The sequence below is a fragment of the Pieris rapae genome, chromosome 6, assembly GCF_905147795.1.
Source record: "Pieris rapae chromosome 6, ilPieRapa1.1, whole genome shotgun sequence".
Classification (NCBI taxonomy): Eukaryota; Metazoa; Arthropoda; class Insecta; order Lepidoptera; family Pieridae; genus Pieris; species Pieris rapae.
Window position 1 is genome coordinate 9,580,196 of NC_059514.1, and position 26,792 is coordinate 9,606,987.

Genomic DNA, 26,792 nt, shown 5'->3' on the forward strand with positions numbered 1-26,792 from the left:
TATATTATGTCATTCACTGCAACAAAATAGGTGAGCCTCCTGCCGGTTTGCCCCCGGTTCTATAAAAAAATATATATATAGGAATAGGTATATTACTGGTAGAAGTGAATAAAACAAGGACCCGCATTTCAAGCGGCGGGGAGCTTAAGTTAATAATATAATACTAAAGAAATTTACATAATTTAACAATGAGCTAAACGTTATTTTGTTCGTAATAATTACATGACAAATAGGGCACATAATAGGATTATTTGAGACGATACCATAAAGTGACTTAAATAAGAAAGATCTCAGAGGCCGTGGCTTCCTTTGCGTCGGGGATTAAATCGCGTAACGAAGCTCGCGTTCTTCAAATATCATTATACCCTTTAATTACAATTAGGAAAAAATTGTTTCGTTTCATTAAAACAGAAACACGACGCCGAATCTGTCATAATGAACGTTAGCTTGTGTTTCGTAATTAACAATACAATATTTTGTAATGAAATGAATTCTATTATTTTACGAAATGTTATGTATGCATTTGACTTTCGGGTGAAAAACTGCTGTATGAGAGAGCAGCGTTGGCTTTGTAGTAATATGTTTGACTGAGATCGTGCGTTCGGGCTACGCCTTGCTTAATTAATATTCGGGCGCAATTTAAATAGCTTAAAAGCAAACTTCGTAAGTAAATTACTCAGTGACTTTTCAAGTATGGTCCGTCGGGCACTATCTTATTTCATAATCATAGGTCCATCATGTATGTATCCAGTGGCCAAAATTCCGCCCTAGAGACCTATTTGGTCAGTTAAAGTCCTGGCTAATTAAGCCACCCTAGCTCTTCTTAGAAGCTCCTCGGCACTCGCAGATTTCACAGAACGAATGTATCTCGACTATTAAAACTTTATAATATAGAAAAATTTCGGCTGTGAATTTAAAATATTGACGACTATAATTGCTGAATATATAATGAAAGACACAAGAATTATTGAACATGACGTATCGTTTCTCGTGTTAGCCTAGAGAAAGAATTGGTAAATGTTGATTTGAAGATAAAGTTCATGACGCAAGGCTGAAGGCCTGCCATGGCGACGCACATAGATCAAGACTCCATACACACATCGTATGAATAATATTTATATATATATAACTAAACTAATAAACACAAAAGGGAATATAGCTGTCGTAATAAATCAAATAAAACACACAATAATTTTCAATTTTATTTAAATAATCTATTCACTGTATTATATATTATACGCTTAAGCAATACTGAACAAAATAATAAACATTTACATGACAAAACTATAGTTATTTTAATAAATAATTGATTTCCATGTCACGGTAACAGATTATTAATTAATATTTACATTAAAAACTAAACTGAATCACTATTAATCTCATTACGTAAGATTAAAAATATTGTATAATTATATCAAAAACTTCGAAGTTAATAATCAAAATTATGCCACCATTAGGCGAAGGATTTTATTCTAAACCTTCATAATTCACACGAAAATAAATCCCAAGTCATCATCATCTCTCCGTGATTGGCCATTTTAATAAAGATATTCCAATTTCTATTGTCAATAACACTCAATATAAGAAACAATGATTAATCTACAGCCTAGACTAGCAATTGTTCTATTTTTATTAATCAATTACATAAAACCTTTATGGGTTTATGCGTGTTACATTCGATGAATCAACAAGCATAGATAGTAGAATGTATCACTGACATTGACAGGTTGAAAGAGGACACTCTGTAAGTTTGAGAAAACTCATGCCTATATGTGATAAATACATATGATTCCTTCTTCGATTTTGGATGTCGTTTATTAGAGATACTCTTGGTATAGAGAGAGATACAGAATTATTTATTTGAATTAATCTTTTACATCAGAGCTGTTGGTAGTACGGTGCCAAAAGTGAACTATTGAATGTAATATCTTTTAGTACTAGCGTTAAAATCTTTGTCAAACTTACAGATCAACAACACATAGACACTTTTGATATTAATTAAAACGGCATCTTTATTACCTCAAGTTACTTATTTACTTCAAAGCTCTATGGTTATTATTCGATCCCTATGTCACTTGTCAATAAAACTCTTCTCTATAGTCTATGTTATGCAAAGTCAACATGAGCAAATACCAATTTAAAAAATTCTATATAAAAACTTTTTCTGTGTTAATGAGCAAAATGAATCAATGGAATAAATACAGTCTTAATAATTGTTCAGTCAGTATGAAAATTTATAAAAACGTATAAAACGGTCTGGTTTTGGTTGATGTAACCACGAAAATTAATCAATCTCCCAATTGAAATATTGGCACTGATAACGAAGTTTCCAATCATCAATTTAAATATTTCGTGACGATTAAAAATTCCGCCAACACAAACAAAAGATTAATCTAATATATCACTTGTATAAGATTACACTGCTCCCAAAAGGTAAATTCAAATCCATTACAAAATTCCTAAACTGTACGATCAAAACTTTCCTTACATATATTATAATCGGAATATATATTACGTCACTGGTGTAATTTTACGTCAAATTAATGAACAGCCTTTGATGTATCTGTCATAATGCTGTTAATAGGCCGCCTTTTGGTCACCATTTAAATCAGTCTAATCGGCATTAATTCACCTTTATATATACAAAACATGCATTTATTCAATTCCAACCATCTTAGTCAATTACTAATACAATACAGAATGTGTTGAAACAATTCCGAATATTGCAATACTTGGTTTTACAATGCAGATCACTCTCAAAGTAAGACTGTCTTAGGGAACTCCCATACGATATGCGATAATACAATACAGAATACTTCCATAATACATTCCAGAATAATACAATACAGAGTGTGTTAAAACAATTACAAATATTGTAATACTTCGATTTACAATGCAGATCTATGGCAAATTATAAGACTGCCTTAGTCAAGATCTATACGATATGTGGTAAATCAATACAGAATACGTTCGATAATACATTCCAGAATAATGCAATACAGTCTTAGCGTTTTTGCCGTTCTCTCGAGTCTTCCCTACAAATGCCTCTAGGTGGGGAGTCCCGTCCTTTGTGACTAGCTTTGGAGGTCTTCCTGGACCTTTTGAACTTCGCTACGTCATCTCCGAATACGTCACCGGTCCTCAAAGCTGAGATGAGGTCATCGAACTCACCCTTTTGGCCATTTGTGAGGGTTCCATCACGTGAGGTGTCGCCGTTCGCGTGTCCGTTGCAGTCCTTACCGAGAGATTTGCCGACAGAACCGAGTAGGCTTGAGCTCTGTTTACGCTCCATTGTACGTTTTTTAAGCTGAAAATATTAAAGTTACAAAATATATTTTTTTATAGGCTCTAAGTTTTAAGCAATAAAATACAGACCCTAAAATTTTCCCTAATTGATATAAAATATTTGTATTTTATTTTTATTCATATAATATATTAAATAATCAAGTATATAATCATGATATATATGAATTCTTTTATTATCTCCCTTAACTTACCTCCTGTTCATGTCGAGTTCTCCTCTCCTCTTCATCCCGTCTCCTCCTGGTAGCATCACATTCAGCCCTTGCTTCCACCAGCTGTGTTAGAAAGCTGTCCAAAGCTCCGAACAACAATTCGGGCGACGCTGATGGCTCTTCGCCGAACGCGTGCGCACACGATTCTAAACGGCTCTTCATGTCCTGAAAATGTTAACCAATTTTTTTATTGATTCATTAATAGAGTTCTAATAAATAAATAAACTATCAATTTTTAGTAGTTGTATTTTTTATTATTAAACACTAATATACAAATCCACGGAAATTGTATAATCATTTTCTCAATTCAATATTTACAAAAAAAAATCTGTAAATCAAATCAAATCAAAATTCATTTATTCAGTCCACATGCGACCTAAGGCATGCTTATGAATGTCAAAAACGTTTACAAAATTCGCGAAAAAGCAAAACTACGCCATCCGGTCGCAAGACTACCAGGAGGTCTTGTTCTGAGAAGAACGGGCAAGAAACTCAGCAACACACTAAAATAAGACAATACCTGGAAAAGATCCTCAAGTTGTGTAAACGAGCATACAGCGTGCGCGTGGAAGTCCCTCATGACAGACAAAAAGGCGTCGTGGGACTGCGCAGGCGCAGGCAACGAGGCGTGGTACTCCAATTCACGGGAAACTTCGCGAAGACCTGTCCTTAGAGCACTGACATCCTTCTCCAACTGCTCGATGCAGACTTTGGCTGCTGCTCTTACATGGGGTAAGTCTTCTTCGAGGAGGAGAACATCTTTGAACTGCGGGGAATTGTTTTTATTAAAAAACCTTTTTAGAAAGAGAAATCCAATATGATATGAAATTATATTATCATATTTTCAGAATCTGTTTCATGATCTGTTTTTTTAAAACAAATAGGCAAGTAGGTGATCAGCTTTCAGTGACTGACACACGTGTTTGGTCGAAGACGTGCTTTTCCTCACGATGTTTTACTTCACCGTTCGAGCAAATATTAAATGCGCACATAGAAAGAAAGTCCGTTAGTCCACAGCCGGGGGTCAAACCTACGACCTCAGGTATGAAAGTTGCACGCTTAAGCCACTACGCCAACACTGCTCTATGAAATTCTATTTTTTTCGTGCTTTTAATTTCTTATCTCAAACAACATTTGAATTAAAGTACTCTGAAGTGTGAGGTTCGATATTCATCAACACTACATTTCTTTTGCATCATCTTGTTCATCTTGTGGATAAAAAAGTATTAAAGAAAAAAAAATACGAAGAAAACCAATATTTGTTTCATTACCATATTTAGAAAGACTTGCTTTATAAAAAAGAATGCTCCCCAAGCCAAGGCGAAGAAAAGTTATTCTTAAATTCGAAATTCAATAGACATAACACAACATAACATTTATTACTAACAAAACACACACACAGAAAATAACAATAATCAAAGAAAAAAAAAATAATTAAAAAAATTATATAAAAATAAGCATTACCTGTGTCTCCAGCATTTCGACAAGGTAGTGAAGGAGCGTGGTGTTTCTCGTCACACTGGACTTGGTATCAGCTAACTTGTTCAGAGAAGACAACCGGAAACCGGATGCATTGCCACGAGCACCGCTGTCAAATATTTGTTAAATAAATATTTCAAATGATTCGAAATAAAAAAAAATCAGTGGCCCTAGAATCTTTTTATTTCTGCCCATCAGACTTCTGGATCTGTCTCATGAGTTAAGGTACAGAAATCTGAGGCCCAGGCCTAAAAGCCACTGATCGTATTAAAGTAATGTAACGTAATTATTTCTCACATACGTTACCTACTATGAGGTAGGTGCAATAAAACAGTCGAGAAACCAATATATTCAAATGCATTGTAACTCACCGGTTCATATAATTTCCCAAAGCTAAAACGATTTCCAAAAGAGTCCTAAGTCTTCTAGAACGAGTCAGATCCCTAGCAGCACGAAGAACAACAGATGCGCGGGCGCTGGCCTCGGCCACCGCAGCCGAGAACTTCTTCTTGAATAGTAATGTTCGGACGCGTTGGTGGTAATGAGGGATTCTGGAATGGTACAGTGACAAACATTTCTAATTTATTCGCATAGGATTCGTTTCTGTTAGGCATTCTTCATTGCCAAATTTAATAATTCAGTATTGATTAAATGTGATTGTATGTGGATGGAGGTTATATATTTAAAATTTCGTATTGCGGTAAACAAGCAAAATAATAAATAGCTTTTTAAAAATGCAAATAACTTTTATATTTTTGTAGTGTATACATAAAGATTAAAAAATCGTTAATAACGGCTTTTGAAAGGGTTTAAAAATACACTTATATTACGTGGTAACATAAGAAAGTCAAAAAATACTTGTTGTTATAAAAACTATGCCTATTACCCATAGATCTAATGAAAAGCTATGAAATAATTATTTTCCTAGCAACCTTAAATCAGCCACTAACCTATATTTAATATATCATATGAGAACTGTGTTTTGCTGTGATTCTTTACTTTCAAATGTAAAAAAAAAACTAGAGTTTAACTCACTTGGAAATCTCATAAAGAAACCGATCAGCTCTCGCCATGCTGTCCAGTTCGTCCTGGTGCTCCTCCAGCAAGGCGGCTTCTTCAGCACTGGGCGTGAACTTCAATAACTGCTCAACCATATCGATGGGTAACTGTTCTGAACTGTCCATTCGGAGGATTGCTCTGGAAGTGGAGTTAAACGTTCACATAGCTTTGCTTCTCTATTTTCTCTCAAGATTTTAAAACACATACAAAAATACAGTGATGTTATTATAATGCCTGTAAGTAAACGGTTCTTTTAGACACAATGTAGTCGTTTTGCTTCACTGATTTACAGTAAAGATCTAGTAAACCTAATAATGAACAACTGGGCGGATATTTCTGCCATTAAGAAGAGAAGATATGTAGGAGTTCGAAAGAACTGTGATTAGTTGCCATAAATTTGGTGAAGAATAGTGGTTTTACTGATAGAGTAAGGAACCTCGATGCATTGGTTTGGTTATTTTTTATAACGTACACTTCAATATAAACAAATTCACCCTAATCAGCCTCCTAAACCGAAAAGCATAGGTAAGCATTTTATAAATATTATAACTCCCCACAGGTAACATAGAAGTAATGCTTTTGGATAGCTAAGGTAAAATCGTTACGCTTTGAATATACATATATAGAATATATATATATATAAATTGAATATACATATAATGTGCACTCGCTAGACTTCATTGTCCAGGGACGGCGGGACGGAAAAATAACAGCAAAACAACTGAAAAGACAAAGCAATGTGTATATAGTACATATATATAATTAACCTACCTGCATATTTCTTCATCGGACATCTTCAGTTTGGACAGCAGTATGGTGCAGTTCTGAGCCCGTCTTCCATCTATCACTGACAAAATCTTCGTTCTCGGTTTTGAACCCAGTTGTCTTAGATCTTCGACAGAGCCCTCGTTCTGAATTTCAGACAAACACAAATTTAATTAAAGTTTCATTTATTTTTAACCGGCGTTAAGAAGAAACTTCATAAATATTTCTTGTGACTTTCCCTTCCCTGACTTTAAGAATCCCCGAGATTAGCTCTTATGTTGCTTTTTGTATTATTTTAGATGAAGGTTGGTGTGATTCTATTTTTTTATAAGATTTGGATTTCTTGCACTTTTCCTTTGAGGAGAAAAGATGGTTTGAGTTTGAGTTAAGAAGATGTGACGAAGTTTAAATAAATAAATAAAATTAGAAACTTACTCTAATACAACAGGAATAACATTTGAATGATGTGGTTTTTAAAGTATGTTTAATCTAATAATTTCTCTATCTATCTATCAAAGATTCCATATCCGAAATAAGTGTCACTTATGTTTTGCAGTCAATATCACACACATACATAAATAGGAGATCAATTTTTACCATGCAAAAAAGAGAAACCCTACCTGTACTCCATTCTTCTGATAAGCGCAGAACATCTTGTCAATGGCGTGCAAATCAATCGCGTTGTACAACTTCGTATCGTCCAACTCCTGCCAAATCGTTCCGTGTAACTTCGTATCGGGAAGTTTGCTCCAGTTGAAGCTCTTCAAGGGATTTCCTGGTGTTGGTACATTCTTCTTGGGCCTCGGAGCGGCCGGGGCCATGGGGGCAAGGGGAGCAGGCGGCGGGGCGGGTGCGGAAGGTGGGGGAATGGAAATTATTGGGGGTGGGGGAGGAGGTGGGATTGAGCAAGTGATCACTGCACTTTTGAGGTTGCTGACCTGAAGAGAGGTACCATATTAGAAATGATTCGGTACAGATATTGAAAACTGGCTACACATAAGAATTATTGGTATCCGAAAATACTGTCTCCACTCTCGGACAGTGCTACTTGAAAGGCCGACAACGCCCTTGTACGCCAGCATTGCAGGTGTAGAGAAAAAATACTTCTTTGCTTTATCGAGATTTTGTGATTGGTAATTTTTTTATAAATCCACATAATTTTTGTACTTCAAATAATTACTACATTATTACCCAAGATATTGCATATCGAATATATTTTTGAGCTTTTTCATTACAAACTCCCATGACTTTGGCCTACCTTAGCATCATCAGGTATGCTTCCTTCGCTGACTAGTTTTTCAAATCTGGCACGTTCCGTTCTCTCTTGGTTCAACTGCAAAATTTTAATCAAAACTTCTATACAAATTCATACCAACATTTGCACACGGGAACAAAGCTCACGGTTAACTTAATACACGAGAAAGCAAATGAAGACCAATTTTTTTTTTTTCAACATCTATGACATTCCATTTAAAGTATAGTTTATTTTCCTTCCGTCTAACTTTACACTTAAAATCAACACACACCTCAATTCTGCTAATATTTTTTAAGAGCTGCAGACGTTGCTTCTTAGGTTTCCAGGGTTTTGAGTCAAGATGCCCCAACAGAAGTGTATATAGAAAGTCGAAAACTAGATTTGTATAAAAAATTGTCGATCCAAACTGTCATGTTCATACAAATTTAGTTATCGACTTTCTACATATTTTATCTTAAGGCATCTTAACTAAGCCCCCAGTCTAATATTTATATTGTTTTTTTATTTAAATTATTAAAAATCTGTTTAAGTCGACTCATTTTAAATGAACGCTCCCTAAGACCTGTAAGAGCGAGACAGACAGATAAATATGATTTACGACCCTAAGCAAGTTTATAATGCGACTACTGAAGTCTGACCAGAAGTCAAAAGCTGCAGAAGGTGAGCCTCTAGCCCGTTTGCACCTGTTTTATAAGAAGCTAAGTCAACCCTACCTGCTGTTCCAACTGATGAGCCCTACAAGCACTGGCTCGGGCCCTTTCAGTACACTCCATGTGGGCTGCTGTTTCCCTCTCGAGGCGGTCTTTGAGGCGGCCGACCACACCTTCTAGCTCTTCTCGCTCCTGGCTCTGCTGGTCCACTTGCTTCTCCTGTTAGTTCACATGCAGGTGAGGGTTATATGACACGTGGGTGAAGAGGCTTTATTGCATTGTTAAAAACGTTATTTTATGTTAAAATTTAAAGAATTTTTCAAAATTTGTTTAAACATACAAAAAAATCTTTAAAATCACTTTAATTTTTGTTTGTATGGAATATACAGATATATATATGATATGGTCGATTGCAAAGATCTCTTCACCCACACATGAATATGAATATGATTAACATTTTACCAACAATTCTTGGATTGCTTTATGGTATTTTATTAATGGATGGAAATAATGTTTTCCATAACCGATGGGTTATTTCCATTAAAATAATGATGTTTATTATTGGTAATAAGTAAATTAGTCTATTTGGAACAAAAGAAATCTGCTTTAAAAATATGGTATTTTTATTTTCTCTTGTATAGTATGTTTAACTTATAATTCTATGTTTTGTAAGATTTATCTTTACCTAAATTATCATACATGATGAAAGAGTTTGTAATGATGTGGGAAACTTTAATTACTATTTAAATAACAATACCCAACTATTAAAAATGTGTAAAAACAAAAAATAAAATTACATTTTTTCAAATACCTATTTATTTATTTATAAAAAACCCAAATCCGTTCTAACAGGTTACCAAATACTGTGACTAAATCGACAAAATAACGAATGAAAAATTTTTACACACGAAACAAAAAATAATCAAAAGAGAAAAAACTTCACTCAACGGACGATAAAAAAGGTGTGTTAGGTAGGTCGTTTACTAACGTTAAAAAATATTTCCGTATTGAAAGTTGGTGTTTACAGATAAGAGAATTTTTTATAACCCTAAGAAATTTGGATTTCTTGATATTTGGTATTGAATTAAATTTTGTGTATTAAATGTTTGTTTTTAATTGCAATAGTTGTTAAAACCACAATTCCACCACAATAATGGATAAACGTGAAAATTAAAAATTCTAATCTTACCTTCTTAGCCAGTTCTGTTGCCAGGTCGACATTTTCCTTTTCCAGATTTTCGGCTTTGGTCCGAGCAGCAACGAGTTCCTCTTCTTTCGCGAGCAAATGTACGATTTCGGCAACATTTATTTCCAACGGAGCTACATCTGGGTCATAGTGCTGGAAAAAATGATAACAAAAATTCAATTTCTCATTTTATTTAACCTGCAAAGCGAATTTTATGTAGTAATTATTGTGTTCAAAAATAACAATGTTGAATCATAATCTTCTTCTTACCAATAAAAATGAAATCACTTAAAACTATAATTTTCTTTCGTCTCTTTCTATCAAATAGTATTTATGATGTGATAAACAGAGACGTACGTACGTAGTGAGTAACGTAAGTTAAAAGGTTTGGAATTTTAGTTTAGTTTAATAAAATAGTTCTGCTTACGTTTCAGGTTCAGGTTTTTTAAGCTTCATGTATCGTAGGAAATCATTTCTCATTAGGAGCTTTTTTGTTGGAATAAAAAATAACCTATGGAAGCTTGAACAAGAACTAATAAGCCTGTAGAGATCAAATACGAAACCCAAATGCAAGGTACCTTGGGGTTTTCTTCAGGGTGGTCTCCCTGGTGGCTGCTTGCTCGGCTGCCAGCGGATGGCTGCTGAAGCACCACCTGCTGTACCACTCGGTCCACCAGCAACCAGTGTTGAGCGTGAGGGTTGTACTCCACTGGAAATAGATTATCCACTATAAACTCCATGTTAGGCATTATAGGTTTTTAATCTAGATATTTCAATTTCTCGGAAATAATAAACCATCATTCCTCGGTCTTCTCACACCTAAACTTTCTGACTTGCGAAATGGTAATAAATTTAATTCAGAATTAATTTCACTTCTTATCTGATATTCATAACTCTACTTGTTTTCCATTATGAATAGTCATTTTGACTTTAAAAGGGAATGTGAAATAACTAAGTAACACTAAATGTTATTTGTTAAAATACATAGGTTTGCAACACATTTGAGTTTCATTAATTTTACATATAAAATATATATTTAGATATACAATAGTACTAAAATAATACTCACATGGCAGCAACAACATGTGCCTGAGCATAGACAATAGATGCGGGTACGCGGCGGTATGGCTCAACTTATTTCGCAACAAGTCGAACATTTCCGTCGCACTCTTCGTGTCGACGTGCTGCTTGTCGTAGCGTCGAGATAACTCCCTCTCGTCCTCCGTCCGGACCATCTCGAAGAATTCGATATGACGGTCGAGGGTCTCATTCTCATATTTACGCAATTTCTCAATGACTGAAAGTTATAAAATTTTATCATTCAGTACAGTACAAAACAGTGGGCATAAAGAAAAATATTATTATGAGTTTGAGTAATGATGATATTTTAAATCCGTATGGGGATATTTCTCGTGCATAGATTATATTTTTAATTATAGGAAATCTTATTTACACACATATGAAACTAAAAATTAATATATGAATAAGTTTTGGGTAATGGGACATTAAGGAGATCATTCGATAATAATTTTTAGTCACGTAGGTAGTTATGTATTCTAACATTAGTTAATTAGAAGCGTAAACAAATCTTCAAACAGTTGAGACCAAAATTAATCCTTTAGATTTTTCCACACTTATAAATTGTAATACATTTTCGTTTCCAATAATGTCCAAATCGACTACCCTTGTATTAAAGTGTCACTTTATGAACCCTTAGATAATCCAGGTTAGTTCTGAGCGTCGCAACCCTATTACCCGCAATCCTATGTTATTTATAAACTTATATTTTAAACCATTAAAGTCAATTGTAACCCAGCTCCAAAATGTTCCATTTACCATATATATACATCTGGGTTTTTACTCAAAATGGAACCCAAGAAAGAAATATATACGATATATATATTAAGCTACGAACAAACACTTAATAATTCAATGCATTTTTAACCAACTTTAAAAAAATAATTATCAATTCGATTCAGTTAACTTTAGTTTTTATTTTATTTAAATCCTGTAAAAACCTTACAACTTACCTGGTTGTATTCCCAACATAAGCAGCTCGTACCGCAAATGTAGTCTGAACTCCAGGCTTTCCTCTCCAGGGCCATAATTCAGTACGGCATTCACAAAGGACATGATGGCCGTTTTAAGACCCAAGTCGTCCCGGTAGGCACCCGTACTACGGTCTAGCTCATTCACGATGCCTTGAAATCTAGCCCTTTCACCCGCGTATTTTTGATAATGGATCATTGCTTCAAGTACCTTAAATTAAAAAAATATATTTTGAGGGTAGTCCATAGAAACAGGAACGGACGGTAGGTACGTTATAATTTTTAGTATTTCTTGTTGGAATTCGAGTATTTTAAGGACCCGTAGTAACTCCAAGTGCGCAATACAGATAAAAAATATATTTATTCAAAGACATTAAATATTGAGGTTTTGTATGATAATTCTAGGATATGTAAGGAAAAATATTTTCCGACCACCATTTCGCTTTTTTCTTTCTAATATAATAAGTATGATTCATTAAGATTATAATGTTTATTATTAGGTTCATTTATAATATACCTGGTGTTATTATGTACAATCAATAAACAGCCAATCAGGGCTCACATCTACGCAAAGCTCTCTGATTGGTCAAAACATTGTTCCTCATTATTCCTTATCCTCAAAATTTATATTCAGTACTTAATTTACTTTATGTTGCAAGGCACATACTACTGTATAGAAATGTAAATTAAATTATCATTGATTATTTATAATTATGTACAGGTAGGAGTTTATTACGTTTCTAGAAGTTTCTTTAATTTATAATTGGATTCTTCTACTAGTCACAACTTAAACTAACTTAGTTTTGTTACTTTTTTGATGAGACACTGTTGAGTAGTGTAGATAATAGATGTTACCCATATATTAAAAATGAAAAAAATACTTGTTGTCATATAAAATATTTTATATATTTAGATTATTATCTAGCAGAAACTGCTTTTTGCTTAGTAAGACCACTAATTTAAATCTGGTCCTTTTTACCTCTTTGTTATATCATGTAACTACTGTATTTATTATTATAATGTGATTTTAGCAATACCACTTATCCAGAAACCTTTAAAATTATCCAAATAAAATTGTCTTACCTTCTTATGTCCTCCCGGTACAAGACAAACTGCGCCAAGGATTTCAAGGGCTGCCACTTTCGTTTTAACATTTTCTGTGTCCAGCGATTGAGCTATTAAGTCGATACTGGTCGGATGGGCCAAGACGTGTGCACGGCCAGTCTAAAAATATTTTTTATAAATTATAAATTGTTTCATATAAAAGTCATGCTAAAATAAAATTGTATGTTGTTAGGTAATTTATTTTTATCTATTCCCATTAGTATATCTACTTAAATAGATACAGAGATAGAGATAAAGCGATATAATATATCCTTGGGATTTTTTGTAATTCTATCTATATATACATATATTTACTTATTAAATGTTTATCAAGTTCAATATATGTTATTACTTAAGTTATAATCCGATATTATTACTAAAGAACAGCTGCGAGTAACATTACATATATATTAATATGTTGCATTTTAAAAAATATAATATTTTCTGAATGGCCAAAAAAGCGCCTGACAAAAAGTTTCAAACCATTATCATCTGAACATTGCTCTTCGAAAATAAAAATTATTTACATCATTCTTAAATAATCCTTTTGACTTTAATTTAGCCGAAATTCATATAAAAAATTGAGATAATAGAATTAATTTCTCGCTGTATATTATAACGACTTATATATCAAAGAAAAAATACTTACAGAATTATTCATGAGCGCCTTAATCCCAGCGATAAGATTATGCCTCGTCATTGCAGCATCTCGAGGCGCTTTCTGCAAGGCTTCAAGGAGTGAGGTGAGACCTCCTTGCTTGATGAATCGGAGGACAAAGCTATGGGCTCTTGTGCGTAAGGCAGTTTTCAGACCATCGACTAGTGCACAGGCGTCAGTTGGTGAACCACTTTCTGATGATGCAAAGGCCTGAAAAAAGAGTTAATACATTTAGTTGGGGGTTATAATTTGTATTCTTCGATCGGGTTTTGTCGTCTAATCTGTAAAGTATTTTAAACTAAATAAACTTTTCAATTGGAGTAAGTATGAGGAGCGAAAATATATATTTAGCCATTTGTTACTTATAGCAGCGGCGTCTCAGGGGCAAAAGCCCGGGGCCTCGCTCTTGCAGGAGCCTCGCAACATTCGCAAAAAAATAACCTAAACAAATTAAAAAATACCGATTTTTTTAACAACTACTTAATTTAATTTAGAACTTTCGAATTTGATCCTTAATTACTTATTACGGTTATAACATCACGGTAAATTAAAATAAAGTTAGTTAACTAATACACTCAAAGCATAATTGAAAAATTCATTATGTAGTGACAAATATCTAAACCAGACCTTTGTGAATTTAGTTAATAACTTTAAAATGCCCTAAATTAACAAAACTGACATGTTTTGCTTGATTTGTAATAAAGATTACCTTATGCATATACCTTATACGTATATAAACTGAAATAAAGTTGTTATTATTATAAAACTATATTCCGAAGAGTTTGTAAAACTTACATCGGCTATCTCATTAAGTGCCTTGATGTATTCCTCAACTTGGGGCGCCGTCGCTAGGGCGGAAGGTTGTCCCGGGGGCGGGCGGCGACTGCAGTATATCTGCCACTTTTTGGCGGCTGGAAGCTCCATCATCAACGCCTTGTTCACTGCTGTTAGGTCTAGTTCCTCCTGAAAATATGGGCATTTTATTTAGAATTTTCGTTAAACTATTATACGATATATAATATTTAGTAGACATTATAGTAACCTTTTTGTGGATTGTCAAGCAAACCCACTAATTAATTAACATTTTCTCAAATGAACAACAAAATCTAGATGAAATCTAGAAAATCAATGAATTCTGCTTTCAGATTTAAAAATGTGAAGTACTACACGCATAAGATAAGTAGGCACCTAGCCAAGTGTTATTATCGCCAAATCAGGTGGCAAGTTTATATATGTAGTATGTTGTTAAAAGATTGTATTAAGAAACGTTAATATATTATGAATATATATCAAACTATTTAACTCATAACCAAATTAAAAGTCAACAAGTAGATGTTATTACAAATAAACTAACGTGACCCAGTTAACTAACTTAAAACGCTAATAGTTTCTACGCAATTAATACGTAGAACTAATCAAGCGAGCAATTTCCCAAACACGATTCCATCATACAAAAAAGGAAACACAACAAAAAATTGAGACCTTCACACGAATTCCGCGACGAATGGTTAAAGTCGTAAAATTGGTCATCCAAATGCAATAAGGAACGCTGGTGGAATGCAGTTTAGATGATCTCCTTGTAAATTTTGTACTGGATTTTAAAATATAAAATTCTCCTGTAATTCAACTCCCCCGAAATGGCTTGAAATTTTCGTGAAATTTTGTGTGCATATCGTTTAGGTGGGAATCAGACAACATCTATTTTTCATTCCCCTAATATTATTAACCTTGCGGTAAACCCTTAATTAAAGTATTAAGGGTCTACCCCAAAAAAATATTTATTATTTATTATTAAAAAAAAAAATTTTTGTCTATGATACAGCATACAAAAATACATACAACCCTAAATTTTCACGAGCAACCCCTTTTTTTTATTTGTTTGCTCAAACTTTGAAACTCACAGCAAAACCTAAAAGTTTTCATTCCGGAAAACCGAACAGTCTCTGGGGTAGCATGTTTCATGTTGGTATGTACTAAAAGGAAGGCTAAATAAAACCACATTAAGAAGAAACAATTATAGAAGCTAATCGTTCTTAGGACGTGAGCAACATACTGCTAACACACACACAGAAAACACAGGAATGAATTTTTTTATATTCAAATAATAGATAAATTGTTAGTTGTTAAAGGCTTTCTGCCAAGAATAACTGTGCACTGCTAAAAATTAACCTTTAAAATTTGTATGAATTTTCTATGGAGTAATAATAATTGTTAGTTACTACATAGAAAATCAAATGCCAGAGGGCTCGCGAGTGCGTTGCCGGTCGTTTAAGAATTCCTACGCTCTTATTGTTACGTTAATTTGACAAATAGGTGAGGTTAATTCAGTAGTATTATTTAATAATTAATTATTATTTAGTAATTTAATACTACTGAATTAATAAAATAAATTAAATTCAATAAATACATTAACTTCCTACCCAATAAAAGTAGGGTTTTAAAACGATTATTTTTTAATTTAGCATACAAGATCAAGACTTAAAGCAAGGCTTGCTGCTATACAGAACATAATTTTACAACATCTATTGGAATTTCCACTTATGAAAACGAAAGATACTACTACTATTTCGAAAAATGTCTCTGTAAATTAGACGATATTAACTATAAAAGTCAACTTAACTGTAATTAGTTACTTAAAATATGAAGGCTGTACACGCCTTACGTAGTAATGAATATGAAACAGTTAAAAATATCTGACAGATTTATAAAGGTTAAAATTTGAGTCATTAGACGAGCCTCATTCCAAGACTCGCACTTCAAGGTTTTAAAAACAATTACATCACATTAAACATATTTAAGAACATCTAGAAAACAAATTTTATTTAGACTATCTGTAGCGCGTAGTGATAGTTACTCTCATCCTTGAGGTCGCAGGTTTGTTTCCCGGCTGTGCGCCAATACACTTTCTTACTCTTAATTACGTACCTCTTTCAATTTTCAATTTAATTTGAGTATAAATTTCAATACTAAATATATATTATATTGTTCTGAAGGTTGATAAATAAAATAACTAATTAAATTCACTAGCGAAAACACGATTATAACGTGTGTACTTTAAACAATGTGTAAGCTGAAACAGCTTTTGAGAACTTTCTATCACCAAGAGGGGCACGAAAGCTCGGCCCTAGTAATAAACACTCAGTGCTTTCCATAATATTTCTACACTAGCCAATCCAAAGTTCCGCTCAGTATACTTATATATTCGAAATTTGAAATATTTGTATTTTTGTAGGTTTGTTAAGAATTAAGAATTTAGTTAGAAATATATGGACTTTTTAAAATTTCTATTACCATTAGAATACTACATTATCACTGAGACGTGCGAACATAAGACAGGCTGCTACTTATAGATAATATATTAACTTACAGATATTCAGTTATAATAATTTCAATTTCGTAAAATAGGAAACGAAGTCATACTGAAATTTTGAGAACACATATATATGTATGTAATGTTCAGATAATATAAGAAGAAATCGTTTTCCATACGAACTTAAACTAGTATTTATGGGACGTTTTTATATAATATGGGGACGAGCCAACGGGACGTCCAAAAAGGCTAGTCATCGCAGCCCAGGGGCACCCTTTCTACTGGGTGTGTTGTCGGCCTTTGAGGGAGGATTGTGCTCTTAAATCAATTGGAGGTTGTATCTCCCAAGGAAGAACCCTGTCGCTACAAACTTAGCTAGTAGGCAAAACAAAATGTCTAGTGAAGTGGATCGTGGAACAACCATGAAGACTATGCTGATAAAGTTTTGAGTTATGGCTCACACGGTGATGAAACGATACAGTAGGTACCAACTCAAACAACACTTAAAAAAATGTTCATAATACACACAGAAGAAAACGCATAGAGTCGCAGTGTCTCTGTGAAGAGAGATACAGTACAGCCGATCAGTAATACATTGGAGATTGACAATTCGACGTATGTTTTGAGGAGACAGGAGAAGGAGCAGTATTGGCTTGTGATTTTAGCGTACGCCTATCATCCCTCAGGTCGTGATATCGATTCCCGGCTGTGCACCAATGGACTTTCTATGTGCGGATTAAACATTCGTTCGACGGCGTGTGTCAGGCGCAGGAGGCTGATCTTGCCTATAAGATCGGGAAATGATCACGTAACAGATACAGAAATATGATAGCCCAGACTTAAAAAAGGTTGTAGCGCCACTGATTTTGTTTAAGTGAGACAAGTCAACATTTTGGTTAGGTCAAAGTTAAAATCAAGAAACAGATACAGCTGAGGCTGAGCCTAGACTGTAACTTTTATTCTAAGCCCAAAGTAAAATGATACACTCTCCAACACCCAGAACATCTAACTCAATGAAGAAACAATTTTATAAGCATTACCTCTAAGCTAGTTAGCAGTAAAATAATCATTTTATCTACAAGGCTTTCAATAACGTGTAGCTTTTCTCCAATAAATTCCAATCAAAGCTGGTGAAACTCAGTGGCATTATTCAGTATTGAAATGTATACGAAACCTGAGATACAGAGGAAAGTCGTTGGTAGTTTAATTGCTTCGTTACAATCAACAATTTATGTAACATTAGTAAAGTCTAACTAATATTAAATTTACGTATATACAGACGATAACTTAAAAACATCTGTAATTATTAAACACACAACTAGTCATAGACATAACATTTATTACTAACGAAACACACAAAAACATAATAATAATCAATAGTAAATAAAATAATAATAGTAAAAATTCACAATTACAAATTACTTATAACAAAGTCTTGAAAGATTTGTGTGTGATTAAAAACTAGATTTTCATAGAAACTAAAATTTTCCATACAAACTATAGAATTATTATCAAATGAGTGTATTTATAAACTCACGTAAAAGGTGAAATATATTAGATTCGGATATTTTCTAAAGGAACTAGAGAAAAGAAAAATGTTTCCACCCATGAATGCTAGATATACACAAAGCTCCAGATGAATAAAAGTTAATAACTTGTATTTATAAACATTAATAGCAATAAAATTAATATCTGGGCTTCTAAGAATTTTCCACGTCACATAAACTGGTTTTCTCTAATTCCTTGAACGAGCTCAAAGAACGTAAAGGTCGCATAATTTCTCGCAGTCATTATGAGCTATAAAATGTGGTTGTTCTTAAACACTATAATTAAAATTATTTTTAGAATAACAAAAAATCTTCTCGTAGCACGAGACTCCTGGATTCGACTGAATATAGTATTTGAAAAACCACTAACAAGATCGTTGCATTGTTAATTTTAAGGTCAAGATAATTATGGATCGCGGATCAAGCTTTCGCATTTATCCACATATTTAAAAATTATAATATAAGAAAAATATCTATAACTTTTTATGTAGATTTTTGATTAACGGAACGTCACGAAGATGTGCAGCGTTTTTGTTGAAGAAAAGGGAGAGAGCGATTAAGGCCGAGTGAGAGAGAGCGAGAAAGGGCGGTAATCTACACAACTTTTTTAAATATTGAACAATTGAGTGGCTGACACTTAAACTCAAAATAACTTTATTCATAATATAGTTATCCGCGTACAGATATGAACTTCAACAGAAAAGATATTAAATAACTAAATTTAAATTTACTACCAGTTCGCAAGTCAAGTGTGTAGAGCGGACGAAAAGAACTGTCAAGAATTACTCCGCCACTCTTTTTAATCGCCAAGTTTTGACTCATACAAGTTGTTTGAACTGGAGCAAATCAATGCCAAAGTTTAGGATCATTTAGATAATCGTCATTTACGTTTAACGAGAGTTTTAAATTTATTCATTGATAATTTCACTTGGGAGTTTGTTGTAAAAACGATACAATTTCCATATGTAGTGGTTTATCTTCTAGAGCCGGAAAAGTCGCACGCTAAGATTAGTTTTGTTTTGGGTTTCACACTGGTGAAAGTCACCAATTATTTTAAAATAGTTCATTTCTCTTGAATATTTAATTCCTTAAACTTAGATGGCGCTACTAGTATTAAATTAATTAGATTTTTGGTTAGCCCTTCTTCTCTTCTTCGGCCTTCAAAAGACAGGTTATAACTCTAAGTTACACTCGTCACTGGTCTATAAAACCAAGTCACTTGACAACCACGCACAATTTATAAACTATAAAATGAAATAGGATCGTGACTTCAACTCTATCAAGGTTAACCAAGTCTTCGTTCAATACAGAAACTTTGTATCTACGTTTAACATATATACTAATCTGAATTTATATTCTAGACTCACAAGCCGGTGGCAACCGAAAACCTGGTAAACAAACAAACAAACAAAAACCATATACTCATATAGGTAACATAATGTACACTTATGAACCTCAAAAAAAGAAAGTAGAAAAGAATAATAGAAGATAAAAAGATAGTAGAAGGAAGACCGAGATTGCATTAGTAGGATTGGGTAGATAACACAAGGAGTTGTATAGCCATTGCTGATGAAAAAATCACGATTTCACTGTTTATATACTGACAACTATTCGCAATGCATACTTTTTGTCCTGATGAAAGATTCTTTAACAAGAAACATTTGGTTGAGCATTTTCGGCAGAAGATGTCATCAGATGATTCATGATCATTTGCCAAAGGTGAGCCACCTGTGCTTAACACACGCCGCAACTCTTTCGGTCTAAAACAAGTCGGTTTTCTGACGAAGGAAAACATTTCCTTCGCCATTCGAGTGAATGTTAAACACCTTAAACGCTTCAAAGGTCCAAATCTAAATATTAACAAAGCCTTAAAATATCTGACAACTAAATAAAATGAGAATTAGAAACGAATATTACAAGGTTCAAGCAAAAACCTGATTGAATACATTATCGCAACATATTACTGTTTATGTCACATTAAACATACATAATCGCAAAACATCTCGTCATTATTACGACATTAGCACTACCTAGATTGTAAACCGCTTCCAACTTTCCTAAGCCTTGTGAAGAATAATATTTCCAACATTTTGCTTTTATTAAATAACTTTTTTGCCTGTTTGCCCCCTGTTCTATAAAAAAAGAACTCTCATTAACCTGTTAGAAGAGCGGAGTACCTTGTTGCCAGATCTCCCTAGACTTAGTTCCTGAGCTCTAATATCTGCTAAAACAATGTAACTCGTTATTGAATCCCCATTCCATCCCCAAGAGATCATGGAACATAACGATTCAGCCTAACTTATTTTATTAACTTATTATATACTTACTTTAAGTAATTTAAGTCTGTGCTAATTTATTAATAAAGATATTTAACATAAGGTGTCCAATAACACTGCTTACAGTCTCTATTAAAAGGAAGACACTCTGTTTTTGTGTTCATTTTTTTTTCATTTACTGTTTAGCACTTAATATTAACGTATGCTAGTTTACTTATACTTTAGTCCACACTAGTTTAAATGTTTTTGTCTTTTTCAGTCTTCCATCAGCCGTGGAAACAGGTTGAATAGTTATTGAAGAAAGAAAATAATGTTTTTTTTTAACTTTTTAATAAATCTAAATGGAAACTGTAGTGTCGTGTCAACGTCAATTCCGTAAATATATCAATCAATGGAGTCCAATGGGGTTTCACTTTCTCTTGGACACTGATTGGCAATAGTGTTACGAACTCGAAGTTATTAATGATTTCTCCTAACGAAGGCTGGGGAATTGGGTGTTGCACAACATGTACATGTGATAAGATCTTTAGAGAAGAACTCCTAGGCAGCTGCTAAAATGAGTTCCCAATTATAGATTTTCCGATATTATAGATTACACAAACAGTATTTTATAACTGTTAATGGCTGTAATGTTAATAAGACAGTGTTTCCGAGCTCCTTCAACTCATTATGAGACAAAGGGGCTGGTAGGAGACCATAGACTCACGTCTTGGTTGAAAAACTTAGACAATGATTTTAAAACCGCGACATCTAATATTAAAGTAGCCATGATGATCGCCAACCTTCGAAAGGAGATTAGGCACTAATATTCTCAAATTCATGAACCGGCCAAAACTTTACGCAGGTTGGGGTTGTACGTTTTAATTATCTTTTAAATTTTACAAATAAATTTTAAGCAACAAAAGTCTCCGCCGAAATTAATCTATGAGACTGTAATAGGATTACACAGACGAAGACATATTATTTACTCATGCTGCGTCACCGTCTGATCGACTAATCTGTAACGTTTCGTGTCAGGTGACATACGAAAATCAATATTTTTAATATGTAATTGGATTTTAATAAAATGGCTGACCTATAAAGACGTGTTTATGGCTCACGCACAAACCGTGCAGGCCCAGAAATGGGGAAAAATTAAATTTCTGACAAGATATGATTATTAAAAAAAAAAACAGTGGCGTTACAAGCTTGTTAGGTCTTAGCCTCAGATTTCTGTATCTGTTTAATTTGATATCTAATAGGCAAGTAGGTGGTTAGCTTCCTGTGCCTGACACACGCCGTCGACTTTTTGGGTCTAAAGCAAGTCGTTTCCTCACGATCCATCACCGTTCGAGTGAACGTTCAAAGCGCACATAGAAAGAACCTCCATTGGTTTACAATCTTGGATCGAACCTACGACCTCACGGATGAGAGTAGGTATGATTATTATTTACAAGTTATTTTAATCGATTTAAAGACACACATATTACTCTCAATAACACTTTATTTTTCATACTGTTATCATTTTGGGAAATTACTGTATTTCAACACACGTAATAATCTTTAGTTATCAAACATAATTATTATACTACGAGAATACTTTAATTAAATAGTTGCCATTGGACTCTATACGTAAACAGACGCGATTTTAAACTTCACTCTTAATTTACGTTAAGCTCGAAAAAAATAGTGTAATCAATTAATCACTTTATAAAGATGGACAGAGGTATTTGACAGTACTACAGAGGTCAAAAGTTGACCCCGAAGACGACGCGACGCATAATCCTATCAAATGCGCAGACACGTAATAGTGGCATCCGTTACTCGAGCCTTTATACGAAACGATTACGATATACGACACGATGATTTAAAAAAAAGTCGTTTTACGAACTATAGTTTAACGTGACAACGTCATATCCAAACATTGATTAAATGATTGCATACTTTTATATATAAAATTGTATCAATTTTATTGAATTGTCACTTTTGTACGGATACAAAGCGGCCAGTCGAGTGGAAGAGATAGCGATACGGCGCAAGCATACAATGAGTATCGGGACAATAAATCACGGCTTTTCGTGCGTGCAGCCGGTGTTCATCGATTTATTAGACGTTGTCTAAAATTTTTTAATAAGCAATGTATGCATATAATTTCAATCAGTCGCAATAAAACTAATTTATTAATGTTACACCATTGCCAAGTAAAATTAAATAAGTGCTGATTCAACTTACTAAAACTCCGTTAGTAAAAAATTATACTCAAAATATAATAATTTTTTGCGGACACAGCGTCATATAAGTACGGCACCGCTTCTCATATTTATTATACGTCCATTTGTTTGCTTGTGTTACTCCTAACTTTATGATCCAAATCAAAAAATTAGGGCAATCAATCTATTTGAACACAATATGGGAATTAAAATACAATATGGGTATCGTCAATTATAAAGGCACTTCGTAATCGCACGCGATCTACTAATCGGTCAAGAGAAAGTAAAGCTATAAATATACATAGTCCTATTATGTAAGAATTCCAGTATATGTTTACGTTTGTATTAAATAGCGACTACATAACCCTTGATAGCCAAGTTCTTTAATTGCCATAGTTTAAAATTAGTATTTTTATTTAGTATCTAGCTTTAACCGGAAACTAAACCTTGTTCGCAAGTCAAGGGCGTAGAGCAGGCAAAAAGAACTGGTATGAAACTCTCCAGCACTCTTTTTAATTGAGTCTTGAGTCATACAAATTGTTTGTAAGTTTTTATTAATAAGCTATCTTTTATAAAATGTATGATATATCAGACATAGGCCTCCTGGCAGCCTATCAGGCAAGCGATCAGACAGATCCATGACCGAGAAGCAAAGCAACAGGATAATGTCAAATCTCTTTGCTAAGGGGACTTTATTCACTAGGTCTGGTGGGCTTGGCGTCTCACGCCGGGTCCTAGCGACAACTACTAAGGACCCTCATGTTATTTATCCGGTTGATAGTACCCGATGTATATACATGTACCGAAGATATCGAGTTCCAAGCACAGAAGCCTGACCGCCTACTTGACTACGTAACAGATACAGAAATCTGAACAGGTAGCGTGACTTGCTTTATTTTGCATGTCCCATCTAAATATATAAAACAAAGTCGTGTTAGTTACACTTCTACCTAAAGATCGGCTGGACCGAAGTTAGTTATCTCTTTTCGGTAATAAAAGATTTCTGCTTTTGCAAAAATAGAATTGTATTAATATTATTAAATCATAAATTAAGTTAAAAGTTAAGTTATTATAAACTAAAGTTAAGACGATATTATTAGACTGTTAAGCGAAGTAAGCCGGGTCACCTGGTTAGTAATAAAGTATATGTTTGCTGGTTGTAAATAAAAAGCACTCTTAACTTTACACGAAGATAAGTTTTTAAACAAGCTTTAACTGCCAATTACATTTAACATTTTATGTCTTAATAACATAATAGCGACAGAATGTTTTAATTGATATAACATTTAATTTTAATAACATATTTTATTGCAATCATTAAAAGAACTTTTTACTGCAAACGTATAAAATCAAGATGCTAATCTATCTTGTAAACAAAATGAAGTAATTTCTGCGTATTAAAAGCTATTTATGCATGTTATGTGTGTGTATATTAACACAAAAAATGAAAGAGAGTTTTTCTTGTAGTAGACTTTGTGAAGTGGGAGAAAGAATGAAAGAAAAGGTTTCTTACGAACGCTGCCCTAACGATAGTAAAAGTTGTAGAACTTGTTAATGTCTATAAAAACTAAGTGAATGCATACATTAATGTTTCCAACCAACAGGGGGGGCCCCCATAGGGGGGCAATTCTATTGTTGAGTCGGCTCTTCAAAAATTTATTAAAACTTTTTATTAAATGTTTAAAAAAATTTACTTTTTTTATACAATAGGGGGGTAAACGAGCCTGCGGGACGCCCAAATACGTATCTATGGGCAGTCCCATCCATTTTTAGTGGGTGCATTGCCGGCCTTGAAGGGAGGAGTAACTACTAGCTGTTTTTCATGAACATCCTATTTCTTCCTAAAACCTATAATTTAAGTGTCTTAAGTGAACAATTCAATAATTTACATAAAATGTATGTTGGGGGTTAATAAGAATATTAGAAAAGCGAAGGTTGGAGCATGGCACAAAAACGGGAATCATAGGCATATACCATACGAGTACAACTTGTAAATTATAAAAAATAAGTCAAAAATCTACTTGGTACTGCAAGGAATATATTGCAGTTTTCACTTATATCTAAAATGATTCAAGGTTCACGATTATGCATCCGCTAATAAATACACATGCTTTATTATCCTAGATCCTGTCTCACAAATGTTCCCATAGAGTACATATCAACGCCAGCTTAAAATGATCAATTAGTTCCACTCATTCAGTCTCAACTGAAACTCACGATTGTCATTCTATTAAATACCAAGAGTACGAGAAACTTGTTAATAACCACTAGAATTAGGCAGACTGCCACACTCAGAAATATGTCTAATGGTAAATAAATATTATATTTAAAGTACTAATCGTGTCAACCTTGTCCTGAGCCGTTAAAATGTGATAATAACTGTTGTATTTAGGCTAATCGTTGTGTATTCTATAATTTATCTAAATAAGTTTAATTATGACCCATTACAGTGGAAAATTGTGATCTATCAATACTATTACTGTTTTAATTGTAATCAATAAAACGTCAAGAACCCGTTTGGTTGTTCCTATAGATAATTTTAACACGTACTACATATAGCTGGAAATATACCTATACAAAGTCATGACAGCTCTTGTGAACAAGTTCATTCAAATATTATGAGTAAGGTGAGAAAGACTCTTGATGTGGGTTTAAACATAAGGGTTAAGATTTTAAAATTTCCGAGAAGGAAATACGAATATGAATGAACGCGTATTCTCTATATCTTGAAAATATAATGCAAAGATCGTAGCTCGTCGTTCGCCTCACAATAAATATGTATAGGTTAGTTAGTTAGGTAGTAGGAGGTTACTTACTACAAGTTCAGCGAACTTGGCGTCCAGCTCGTCCTGTGAGGGCATGGGGTGCGTGGGCGTGACCGCCTGCAGTGCCAGGCCGCCCTCCCCGCCCACCACGCAATATGTAATCTCTGGTGGTTCATCATTCTGAAAAACAAATAATTTTTGTAGTCACATATCAGCACGCATACAATATAATATACAATTCTCCAATATAGAAATACAAATATATCGCCAATCATCAAAAGGATATTAGCTTCTTTAGTTAACCCAATCTTTATTTTACAAAATAATACAATAACAGCATGTTACGTTAGAAAACCGTGGAGGTTTTTATTAACTACAGCAGTCTTGTTTAGGAGCACGACAAATGCTTAAAAAGGTAGTTTTTTTTTTAAATTTAGAGTTTATGGTGGTTAGCGTTTGGCTATCTAATATCTGTTTGAGGTATTATTTATTTATTAGCCGCGCTATATACGTACTCTCGATGTACAGAGCCGAACTGTATGTATAGTTTACATGGTATCATTTAGTCCGAATATTGTTGTGTAAGTTAGGATGATGGATAGAATGTTAATCGCTTTCGCACACACCCTTTATCAATACAAAGAATTACATCAGATGCCAAAACTCGTCTACCCTATTTCCTACTGGCGGGTGTAGTGTGGATTTTTATGATTACTTTAAATCACTAAATATTAAAATCAATCGTTATAATATCACTTAAATATTTCATCATACCATTAACATTGAATGTATATATAAAAGGGTACTGTAACAGACGAAAGTTTGAGACGTGCAAAAAGTGACAGTGGAATCATGAATCTCAATAAAAAATTTAACACAGTCACAATAAAGCAAGACAAATCATCTTTAAGGGAATTTCGATGAAAAAGTCGACAAAATAGTTGACATAGAAGTCACCAGATTGCTGAAAATTGATTCACTGAAAG

General features: G+C 33.7%; 1 protein-coding gene across 8 annotated transcripts in view; it reads right to left on the reverse strand.

Annotated features, from left to right (window-relative positions):
- Positions 1 to 1,243: 1,243 nt before the first annotated feature.
- The window catches only part of LOC110992931 (disheveled-associated activator of morphogenesis 1), a 93,777-nt gene continuing 68,228 nt past the window's right edge, over positions 1,244 to 26,792 (reverse strand). For 7 of the 8 annotated variants that reach the window (XM_045628519.1, XM_045628516.1, XM_045628513.1 and 4 more), the window contains 18 exons: positions 25,858 to 25,986; positions 14,515 to 14,682; positions 13,711 to 13,929; positions 13,041 to 13,181; positions 11,940 to 12,168; positions 10,979 to 11,206; positions 10,488 to 10,618; positions 9,913 to 10,062; positions 8,787 to 8,942; positions 8,077 to 8,151; positions 7,439 to 7,756; positions 6,825 to 6,964; positions 6,030 to 6,191; positions 5,366 to 5,545; positions 4,980 to 5,103; positions 4,036 to 4,281; positions 3,498 to 3,680; positions 1,244 to 3,307 (listed from right to left, as the gene is read on the reverse strand). In XM_045628519.1, the coding sequence (XP_045484475.1) occupies positions 3,005 to 3,307; positions 3,498 to 3,680; positions 4,036 to 4,281; positions 4,980 to 5,103; positions 5,366 to 5,545; positions 6,030 to 6,191; positions 6,825 to 6,964; positions 7,439 to 7,756; positions 8,077 to 8,151; positions 8,787 to 8,942; positions 9,913 to 10,062; positions 10,488 to 10,618; positions 10,979 to 11,206; positions 11,940 to 12,168; positions 13,041 to 13,181; positions 13,711 to 13,929; positions 14,515 to 14,682; positions 25,858 to 25,986 (3,282 nt within the window). In that variant the 3' untranslated portion in view covers positions 1,244 to 3,004. The remainder of the gene's footprint in view (positions 3,308 to 3,497; positions 3,681 to 4,035; positions 4,282 to 4,979; positions 5,104 to 5,365; positions 5,546 to 6,029; positions 6,192 to 6,824; positions 6,965 to 7,438; positions 7,757 to 8,076; positions 8,152 to 8,786; positions 8,943 to 9,912; positions 10,063 to 10,487; positions 10,619 to 10,978; positions 11,207 to 11,939; positions 12,169 to 13,040; positions 13,182 to 13,710; positions 13,930 to 14,514; positions 14,683 to 25,857; positions 25,987 to 26,792) is intronic. The other variant, XM_045628518.1, reaches the window with a different exon arrangement.